The sequence below is a fragment of the Triticum dicoccoides genome, chromosome 5A (genome assembly GCF_002162155.2).
Source record: "Triticum dicoccoides isolate Atlit2015 ecotype Zavitan chromosome 5A, WEW_v2.0, whole genome shotgun sequence".
NCBI classification, from domain to species: domain Eukaryota; kingdom Viridiplantae; phylum Streptophyta; class Magnoliopsida; order Poales; family Poaceae; genus Triticum; species Triticum dicoccoides.
In genome coordinates this window covers 632,718,078-632,729,643 of record NC_041388.1, presented here as the reverse complement: position 1 = coordinate 632,729,643, position 11,566 = coordinate 632,718,078, and the positions used below count along the sequence as shown (strand labels likewise).

Genomic DNA, 11,566 nt, shown 5'->3' with positions numbered 1-11,566 from the left:
GTCTAGAAATGAAAAAACCTAGAACCCTAGAACAGGGAGCAGATGATCAGATCCATGCGGCGACCAAGGAGAGGATCGTGACGCGATCCGCGTGGACGAATGAGAAAGGCCGCCTCACTCCTCTTGCCCACCCGGTAATTTAGTTGGAAGTTGACAGACAGACAGTAGTTCATTCTTGGTTCTTGCCTATGTTATTTGCTGAATATTTACTATGTTCATTTCATGTGTCTTTAGATGGAGACCAAGCTCATGGCGAAGTGCGAGAGGCACAATCAGCACTTGTCTGACAGTGAGATACTAGAACTGGGCAACAGAATCAAGCTGCGCGCGCACGACATGATGGAAGGAAAGGCTGAATGTTCCGGCGCGTATGCCGCCGCCGCTGCTCTGGTGGTATGTTCATGATCTTGTACTCCCTCTGGTTCTTTTTACTCTGCACATTGGATTTGCCAAAAGTCAAACTTTGCTAAGTTTGACCAAATTTATATTAGAAATTATTAGCATCTATAATATCTAATAAATATAATATAAAAATATATTCCAAGATGAATCTAATGATATTGGTGTTGTTATGTGAATGTCTATAATTTTTTATATAAACTTGGTCAAAATTGGATGAGATTGACTTCGGACAAACCTAATATGCAGAGTAAAAAGAACCGGAAGGAGTATTTGTTGCAGTATCGTTTTCGGATCCACTGACGACGAGGAGCCTGCGACGGAGAACGTACGGAATTTTAGTTTGTCTAGAAGAAACCTACTGGTATTCTTTCAGAATGTAGCAAATGCCTTTTTTTTTGCTTGTGGCCGGCGTAGGGAGTTGCCTAACCTTGGAGGAGAGTGCCACGTAAGAACGTTACTACTTCCTCTCTCAGTTTGCATGTACCCCTATGTCATCAATTTGACCAACCTAATACAAGCCATATATTATAAAAAATATACCAATATAAACTTCAGATGTTCTATTTTCAAACGGTATAATTTTTGTGTTATATACTTTATATTAGGATGATAAAATTGGCAACCTAGGTATACGCGCAGGACTAGTAAACTGAAACGGAGGGAGTAGTGACGGAGCCAAAGCTCATACACCTCCTCAAGTTGATGAGACCCACACAGGCAGGGGATAACAGAGATGAAGATGGAGATGATCCTAAACATGGTAACAGCTAAGGACATTGCTATCATTAATGAGGGACATGAGAAGATGTGGCGAAAACAACAGATGGAGCATGGCCATTCGGCCGGCATCAGGTTGCAAGTCGGCAGGCAGGCGAATTACCGGAGCATCTTTGATAGAGGTGCAAACTGGTGATCCTAAGAAAACTCTCCGGTCCTCTTTAGTTCAAACAAATGAACTAGCCTTTCAAAAATAATTTGATTTTGAAAATTTGGGCTACTTGATTGGGTTGTAGGGTACTGCTCCCTCCGTCCCATAATATAAGGGACAGAGGGAGTATTTGATTAGGGGGGAAAATTCTTGCTGACAAGCAGCTGGTCGTGTAACTTCCACGAAAGAACAACAAGAACAAATTATTGGACTTTGGAAACCAATTTCTTGTTGGATAATTTCAACAAGATCAGCAACGTTGGTTCGACCAAACAAACTCATCTTGCTATTGCTGTTTGTCTTGATGACAGTCGGCACCCATGAGTTGAGCTGAGAGGGAGTTTCCGCTCAATTCCTCTTCATAATGAGCTACTGTAATTAAGCAGCGTGAGCCTGTAATTAGTAGCAAGTTTACACGTCGAAATCAACAACACTGTCAACTTGGCTGTGCTCCCTACTCCCAACGGGACCTCCCATCCACTGCTACTTACAGGGGCGAAATTGGGCCTAGGGCAACTGGGGCTATAGCCCCAGGCGTGGCCCAACTAGTGCCATTATATCCAGTAGAAAATTTTCAGATTTTCACATTTATAGAGGCCCAGCCCCAGACGTGAATACCCAGCCCAAGGCCTCAGCGGCAGCCCAACTAACTAGCTCAGCAGGAAGCCACGCCCACGGCCTCATTGGTCGGTTGTGATTCCAAAGGCATCGATCGATCGGCCAGAAAAATTACATTCATTGTCGATCAAAAGATCCCTCGTTGACTCGGTGCCTCGTTTCATCCGCCGCCCCAGCCCCTCGACGGCTCGACAGACTGAACGATCCAGACCTGTGCTTGGCCTCGTGGCCGCATCGCAGTCGCAGCAAGCCCCTCTGTGCTCTGGCCATTTCCAATTCACTTGTTCTGCTCCGCCTCCACAACTGGCTATAGAGGTATTTAAAGTTGTTGTATCATCTACTCCCTCCGTTCTAAAATAGACCAACTTTATACTAAGTTGGATCATCTATTTTGAAACCGAGGAAGTATTTTTCCTATGGATGATTTGATCTAGCTTTTTATATCTATATGTTGAATTGTACTATTACTTTAGTCAATTGTATTTTAGTTATTTGTTAAAAGAAAAGATGATAGAAATCCAAGATAAAGAGGAGACACACACACGGACGCACATACACACGATTAAATTTGTTTTGAAGCAAGTTCCCACCAGCCTACATCCAACAATACCAGAATCAGCAGGAGCCGGAGCTAGTAATGCAAATAAGTAAAACATGTGTGGAGCTTAATCCAGATGACATTAATCTTGACCCCGGTCTCCATAAACCGAATGAGGAAATGCAAGGGGCTATTACCTATTGCACTTCATGATAATGGTATATTAAGTTTTTCCTTCTTTTGGCACTATTCGTATGAACAATTGACTTGGTCTATGTACATTGTCTTGATTTTAAATACATGATTTTCTGTTTGTAACTCCGATCCTTTTAATATTGCTAGTGAAGAAACGATGGCCTCAAATTAAGCAACTCTTCATTAAATTTTCCCTCGTGGTAAAATGAATTTATATTTCATCTTTAATGTGAATTTTTGACATACTTCTAACACACGCCGGTATGCTTAGTATTTGACGTTATTTTAGTCACTTAGTTTTAGCCCTAGGTTTTGAGAAATCCTGATTCCGCCTCTGGCTACTTACAGTATGTAATTCAGTTGCCTTCCTTTTCTGCAACATGCCACTGACAGCTACTTGATGCATACAACAGCTAAAAAGATGAGCACCTCTCCGTGTAAAAAAAAAGTAAAAACAGACGGCTACGAGTACCGAAAGTTACAGAGTCTAGGTAGTAAGTCAAGCTCCTGCAGTAATTATCCTGCAGGCTGCAGCTGCTTCCTCCCGTTGACTGCACTTGGCCGAGTCAACCAAGAGCCCCACATGGCACCGAGCGCACCTGACAAACTACTACTGCTTGCTCCCGTTGACCGCGCTTGACTCGGCGGGCCGGTGCGCCGGCTCGCCGTCGGCGTCGGCGGCGGCGTCCCTGAACTTTGCGTAGATGTCGCTGCGGTAGAAGTTGCGGGTGCGCCAGACGAGCAGGAGCGAGACGAGCGCGCCGGCGACGGTGGCGGCGGTGATGATGAGGAAGGCGAGCTTGAAGCACTGCACGCCGATGCAGGTCTTGTCGCCGGCGCCGTCCAGCGTGCCGCCGTGCTGCCTGGCGGCCTCCACGTCGTAGAGGTACCCCGCCACGCGCACGTTGAGCGCGTAGGCGCCGATGGGGCTGGCCACGGACCCGAAGTTGTAGAGCGTGGAGTAGTACTTGAGGCCGAAGAGCTCCGAGATGATGGCGAACAGCAGCGGCCACTGTGCCCCGAAGCAGAACCCGATCACCACCGACGCCGCGTAGAGAGACTGCGGAACTCCGAAGGCGATGAGGAGGTGCCCGACGCACGCCAGCAGCAGCACCAGCGTCAGCATGAGCGGGCGCGGGAACTTGTAGCGCGCCAGCACCGCCTCCGACGCGAACCCGGCGGTGACCCGGCCGGCGTAGTTCCAGATGCTGATGAGGGAGATGAAGGTCTTGATGCTCTTGGGCGGGTAGCCCAGGGACTGCCCGATCTGGCCCATGTTGTCGATGGCCGTCAGCGTGCCCCCCACGCCGCAGATGGTGGCCAGGAACAGCACCAGCATGTCCACGCTCACCAGCGCCTGCAGGATCGTGTAGTCCTCCCCCTGCGCCGGCGGGCTGAACATCTCCTTTAGACACGACGACCCGAAGCAGCTGCGGGAAGGCGACGGCCGTGCCGGCGAAGCCAACGTTGCAGCCGACGTTGTGGCGTCCTCTGTTTCTGTCTCTGTTTTTGTGGTGGCCATTTGCAGTTGCAGGGCGGCTGGCTTGTCGACGGTCACGGTCGGAGGCACGAGGAGGAGGGACTCCTCGAGCTCCCTCTTGATCCTGTACTCCTGCTTGACGACGACGGCGAGGGGGAGGAGGAGGATGAGCATGAGCGCGGTGGCGGAGACGACGAGGGCCGGGTGCGAGAGGTCCAGCTGGTTCTGCACCACGATCATGACGAGCAGGTAGGTGGCGAGCGCCATGGAGATGTAGAGGAAGCAGTAGAAGGGGTCGCTGGTGGTGGCGGCCGTCTCCTCCTCGCCGCCGCGCCGGACGGGGCGGTGCGGCATGATGCGGACCGTGTGGACGAAGACGATGCAGACGGCGGCGGGGAGCCACGCCACCAGCAGCACGAGCGACTTGGCGTCGTCGCCGTAGATGGCGATGTAGAGCTGGGTGAAGATGGCGCCGCTGAGCCCCACGAAGCCCTTGAGCAGGCCCAGCACGGCGCCGCGGCTCCCCGGGAAGTTCTTGACGCAGGTGACGAGAGCGCCGGTGTTGGTGAAGGACTGGGAGTTGGCGCCGACGCAGATGTAGACGCACATGAGCCACACGGGCGGGCGGGCGGTCCGGCCGTCGATGGCGAGGTAGATCATGAGGTAGCCGACGAGGTTCATGGCGGCGCCGATGGCGAGCACGACCCAGGGCGGCGTGACCTCGTTGATGAGGCCGGAGAGGACGCCGACGTTGGCGCCGAGGTCCTTGAAGAAGGCGAAGGTGTTGAGGGTCTGCTGGTCGTAGCCCAGCGCCGACTTGAGCACCTTGGAGTAGAGCCCGAAGATGTAGGTGGCCCCGGAGGCGGAGAGGATGAGCAGGCAGGCGAAGACCATGAACCAGCGCCCCAGCACCACCTGCCGCGCGAACCGCGCCGTCGCCACCTCCCGCACCGCCGCCGCCGTGCACCCGTCGCCGCCGGACGCCGAGGAGGAGGACACCATGGCTGGCTAGCTAGCTAGCAGCGTGAACGCCACGCTCTCCTCTCGCACGCTCTTCGTGTGTGTGTGGCAGTGTGGGCACGCGCTGCTTGTCTGGCTTCGGGCGCGCGCGTATGTATATAACGGAGCGGAACGGAGTGGTGGCTTGGTGAGCAACGGGTGGACGGCGATCCGATCGATAGCTAATCGTGGCTGGTTAGGTTAATCGTGGATTGATTGGGAGAGTGTGACAGTGTACTCTGTGTTTGTGTGACGACGTTGACTTGCAGGTCTCCTGACTGTGCCGCCGAGGATAGTGGAGGAGCACGCGATGCAGGGTGAGCTTCCTTGCCGGCCATGGCGTGCGGGCAAGTGACGTGCCCGCTGACTGATGCTGATCAGGACAGCCGGGCCCGCCGGACCAGCTGATCGTCCGGCGGCCGGCGACCAGAGGTTCTCTTCTACGGAGTAGTTGACTACATTGAGTGGTGGATCTAGCCCAATGGGTCAGAGTGGGCCAAAAAAAAAATGTTCATATCATTTTTTTAATTTTTTCTATGATGTAAAGGTTATTGAGAAATTTCGGGATGCCTTGTATCTCCATCATATTTCTAGGACAACGCTAGCGTCCACACGTGTAGTGTCACCGACTGCATGCATGTGAATTTTTTTTAGATTTCCAGTTTTTAAAATGTTTTATCTCTTAAATAAAAAATCCGGTTAAAGATTCGTTTTTACCATTAAATCCCTCGCGACGAGGTCTTCGAAACTAGATCTCATATCAATATATTTCGACGAATTTTTGAATTTTTTTGAGGTTAAAAATTGCCATGTCTATTGCACATGAATTGCCATGGTGTTTACACTGAAGTTGCCATGATATATTTCAGCTATTTTTTTCTACATTTAAAAGTAAATTTTGACATTTATAAAAAAAGAAATTAAGAACCTAGACTTTCCATGAACCATAAATTAAAATTGCCATGATACATGCATTTAAAATTGCCATGGTTCATACAAAAAATAATTTTCATGGTAAAAATATTGGAGTTGCCATCATCAAAATACTAAAATTGACATTCTACAAACTGAAATTGCCACATGGCAACTTTAGTCTAAGCATATGGCAACTACAATGTAAACATCATGGCAACTTCTTGACAAAAAAAAATTCGTCGAAAGATATCAACATGGGGTCTAGTTTTGAAGATCTCGTCGAGACGGATTTAATGATGAAAACGGATTTTTAATTCAACTTTTTAATTGGGAGATAAAACATTTTAAAGCGGAAAACCAAAAATATTCTTGCTGATGTCATCTGTTCACATGTGGCAAAATAAGTGGAAAAGAAGGCGTGTGGGCGATGTGCAAGATGTCACACGTGTGGACGTTAGTTTTTTCCTATTTCTATCCTAAGTCAAATTTGATTAAATTTTGTAGAATATGGTATTTCTTGCCAGAAATAAAGTATCGGCATTGGCAAAAAAATATTTTTTTGTTTCTTATAAACCTGGAAAAGTTTGGTGTAATATAGAACTTAAGTGATCAATTTCGGTGGAAGATCCAACTGTTTGGCACATGTCGATGTGCTCTTCATTTAGGTTTTGTGGTGAGGGCTTCGTCGATGGTCAATCATGGTTAAATTAGAGGTGTTTGCTCCCAGAGGATGGATGAATGACGCGGATGATGCTTGCGGGCGATCTCGATGGTGTTCCTTTTCTCGATGGCTATGGTGGAGTTCTTTTGTGTGTGCCTGTTGGAAATATGCCCTAGAGGCAATAATAAATTAGTTATTATTGTATATATTTCATTGTTCATGATAATCGTTTATTATCCATGCTAGAATTGTATTGATAGGAAACTCAGATACATGTGTGGATACATAGACAACACCATGTCCCTAGTAAGCCTCTAGTTGACTAGCTCGTTGATCAATAGATAGTTATGGTTTCCTGACCATGGACATTGGATATCGTTGATAACGGGATCACATCATTAGGAGAATGATGTGATGGACAAGACCCAATCCTAAGCCTAACACAAAGATCGTGTATTTCGTATGCTAAAGCTTTTCTAATGTCAAGTATCATTTCCTTAGACCATGAGATTGTGCAACTCCCGGATACCGTAGGAGTGCTTTGGGTGTGCCAAACGTCACAACATAATTGGGTGGCTATAAAGGTACACTACAGGTATCTCCGAAAGTGTCTGTTGGGTTGGCACGAATCGAGACTGAGATTTGTCACTCCGTGTAAACGGAGAGGTATCTCTGGGCCCACTTGGTAGGACATCATCATAATGTGCATAATGTGACCAAGGAGTTGATCACGGGATGATGTGTTACGGAACGAGTAAAGATACTTGCCAGTAACGAGATTGAACAAGGTATCGGGATACCGACGATCGAATCTCGGGCAAGTATCGTACCGCTGGACAAAGGGAATTGAATACGGGATTGATTGAATCCTCGACATCGTGGTTCATCCGATGAGATCATCATGGAGCATGTGGGAGCCAACATGGGTATCCATATCCCGCTGTTGGTTATTGACCGGAGAGTTGTCTCGGTCATGTCTGCATGACTCCCGAGCCCGTAGGCTCTACACACTTAAGGTTCGATGATGCTAGGGTTATAGGGAAAGTATGTACGCGGTTACCGAATGTTGTTCGGAGCCCCGGATGAGATCCCGGATGTCACAAGGAGTTCTGGAATGGTCCGGAGGTAAAGATTGATATACAGGAAGTATGGTTTTGGCCACCGGAAGTGTTCCGGGCATCACCGGTAGTGTACCGGGACCACCGGGAGGGGCCACGGGCCCCGGAGGCATACATGGGCCAAGTGTGAGAAGGGACCAGCCCCTAGGTGGGCTGGGGCGCCTCCCCACCAAGGCCCATGCGCCTAAGGGGAAGAGGGGGCAAATCCTAAGGGCAGATGGGCCCTAAGGCCCATGCCTGGTGCGCCTCCCTCTCCCCTCCACTTGGCCGCCACCCCAGATGGGGATTGGGGCTGCCGCCACCCCTAGGGTGGAAACCCTAGGTGGGGGCGCAGCCCTCCCTCTCCCCCTATATATAGTGGAGGCAAAGGGGCAGCCCAACCCATGAAGTTCCTCCCCTGTTGGCGCAGCCCTACCCCTCTCCCTCCTCGTCTCTCGTAGTGCTTGGCGAAGCCCTGCTGGAATCCCGCGCTCCTCCACCACCACCACGCCGTCGTGCTGCTGCTGGATTGAGTCTTCCCCAACCTCTCCTTCTCCCCTTGCTGGATCAAGGCGTAGGAGACGTCACCGGGCTGTACGTGTGTTGAACACGGAGGTGCCGTCCGTTCGGCACTAGGGTCATCGGTGATTTGGATCACGACGAGTACGACTCCATCAACCCGTTCACATGAACGCTTCCGCTTAGTGATCTACAAGGGTATGTAGATGCACTCTCCTTCCCCTCGTTGCTAGATTACTCCATAGATTGATCTTGGTGATGCGTAGAAAATTTTGAATTTCTGCTACGTTCCCCAACAGTGGCATCATGAGCTAGGTCTATGCGTAGTTTCTATGCACGAGTAGAACACAAAGCAGTTGTGGGCGTTGATTTTGTCAATTTACTTGCCGTTACTAGTCTTATCTTGATTCGGCGGCATCGTGGGATGAAGCGGCCCGGACCGACCTTACACGTACTCTTACGTGAGACTGGTTCCACCGACTGACTTGCACTAGTTGCATAAGGTGGCTAGCGGGTGTCTGTCTCTCCCACTTTAGTCGGATCGGATTCGATGAAAAGGGTCCTTATGAAGGGTAAATAGAAATTGGCATATCACGTTGTGGTTTTGGCGTAGGTAAGAAACGTTCTTGCTAGAAACCTATAGCAGCCACGTAAAAACTTGCAACAACAATTAGAGGACGTCTAACTTGTTTTTGCAGCATATGCCTTGTGATGTGATATGGCCAAAAGGATGTGATGAATGATATATGTGATGTATGAGATTGATCATGTTCTTGTAATAGGAATCACGACTTGCATGTCGATGAGTATGACAACCGGCAGGAGCCATAGGAGTTGTCTTTATTTATTTATGACCCGTGTGTCAACATAAACGTCATGTAATTACTTTACTTTATTGCTAAAGCGTTAGCCATAGTAGTAGAAGTAATAGATGACGAGACAACTTCCAGAAGACACGATGATGGAGATCATGGTGTCATGCCGGTAACAACGATGATCATGGAGCCCCGAAGATGGAGATCAAAAGGAGCAAAATGATATTGGCCATATCATGTCACTATTTGATTGCATGTGATGTTTATCATGTTTTACATCTTATTTGCTTAGAACGACGGTAGCTTAAATAAGATGATCCCTCGTAATAATTTTAAGAAAGTGTCCCCCCTAACTATGCACCGTTGCGAAGGTTCGTTGTTTCGAAGCACCACGTGATGATCGGGTGTGATAGATTCTAACGTTCGGATACAACGGGTGTAAGCCAGATTTACACGCGCAATACACTTAGCCCTGTTTGGTTTGGCTATGGATTTCTAAAAGCAGCTGTGTCAAATCTGTTGTGGAAAAACAGCTATGAAAAATCTGATGTGAAAAAGATGTAGGTCATTTGACAAACCAGCTGATACAGCTTTTTCAGATTTGGCCCCGCAGCGGAATTAGATTTTGGAAAGCACGTCCTGGGCTACTTTCACTTTTGGTTCAGATTTTGGCAGCGGATTTCTGGAATCGGATTCTACTGGGTTCACCCTTTGGTTCAGATTCTGCTGCGCGGCAGCGGAATCCGTCGATAAAAGCCGAACCAAACAGGGCCTTAGGTTGACTTGACGAGCCTAGCATGTACAGACATGGCCTCGGAACACGGAAGACTGAAAGGTCGAACATGAGTCATATAGAAGATACGATCAACATGAGATGTTCACCGTTGATGACTAGTCCGTCTCACGTGATGATCGGACACGGCCTAGTTGATTCGGATCATGTTTCACTTAGATGACTAGAGGGATGTCTATCTGAGTGGGAGTTCATTAAATAATTTGATTAGATGAACTCAATTACCATGAACATAGTCTAAATTGTCTTTGCAAATATGTTGTAGATAAATAGCTCACGTTGTAGCTCCGTGTTTCAATACGTTCCTAGAGAAAGACCAAGTTGAAAGATATTGTAAGCAATGATGCAGACTAGGTCCGTGGTCCGAGGAGTTTCCTCACTGCTACACAGAAGGCTTACGTCTTTGATGCACCGCTCGATGTGCAAACCCCTACAGCGTCGTCTGTGGATGTTGTGAACACCTGACAGACACATCCTGATGACTACTTGATAGTTTAGTGCACCATACTTTACGGCTTAGAATCGGGATTCCAATGACGTTTTGAACGCCATAGAACATATGAGATGTTCCAAGAGATGAAATTGGGATTTCAGTCTCATGCCCGTGTTGAGAGGTATGAGACTTCTGACAAGTTCTTTTGCCAACAAGATGGAGGAGAATAGCTCAGCTAGTGAGCATGTGCTCAGAATGTCTGGGTGCTACAATCACTTAAATCAAGTGGGAGTTAAACTTCCAAGATAAGATAGTGATTGATAGAGTTCTCTAGCCACTATCACTAAGCTACTAGATCTTCGTGATGAACCATGACATGCAAGGGATGGAGTTGATCCCGGAGCTGTTTGCGGTGCTTAAGACCGCAAAAAGTAGAAATCAAGCAGGAGCATCAAGTGTTGATGGTTTAACAAGACCACTGGTTTCAAGAAGGGCCAGGGCTACAAGGGAAACTTCATGGATGGCAAACCAGTTGCCGCTCCAGTGAAGGAACCCAAGGTTGAACCTAAACCCGAGACTAAGTGCTTCTATTGTAAGGGGAATGGTCACTGGTTGCGGAATTACCCCAAATGCATGGTAGATAAGAAGGCTGGCAACTTCAACAAAGTATATACGTGTTATTAATGTGTACCTCACTAGTACTCCTGGTAGCACCTGGGTATTGGATACCGGTGTTGGGTTTTGTAGTAATTTCAAAAAAATTCCTACGCACACGCAAGATCATGGTGATGCATAGCAACGAGAGGGGAGAGTGTGATCTACGTACCCTTGTAGATCGACAACGGAAGCGTTAACTTGGTTGATGTAGTCGTACGTCTCCACGGCCCGACCGATCAAGCACCGAAAGTACGGCACCTCCGAGTTCTAGCACACGTTCAGCTCGATGACGATCCCCGGACTCCGATCCAGCAAAGTGTCTGGAAAGAGTTCCGTCAGCACGACGGCGTGGTGACGATCTTGATGTACTACCGTTGCAGGGCTTCGCCTAAGCACCGCTACAATATTATCGAGGACTATGGTGGAAGGGGGCACCGCACACGGCTAAGAATATGATCACGTGGATCAACTTGTGTCTCTAGGGGTGCCCCTTGCCTCCGTATATAAAGGCTCAAA

The 11,566-nt window shown here is 48.3% G+C and overlaps 1 protein-coding gene across 1 annotated transcript; it reads right to left on the bottom strand.

Moving 5' to 3' along the window:
• Positions 1–2,864: 2,864 nt before the first annotated feature.
• LOC119303602 lies at positions 2,865–5,231 on the bottom strand. Its single transcript, XM_037580733.1, has one exon. The coding sequence runs from the start codon at positions 5,161–5,163 to the stop codon at positions 3,292–3,294; it is 1,872 nt and encodes a 623-aa protein (XP_037436630.1). The 5' UTR covers positions 5,164–5,231; the 3' UTR covers positions 2,865–3,291.
• Between the last annotated feature and the right edge of the window lie 6,335 nt (positions 5,232–11,566).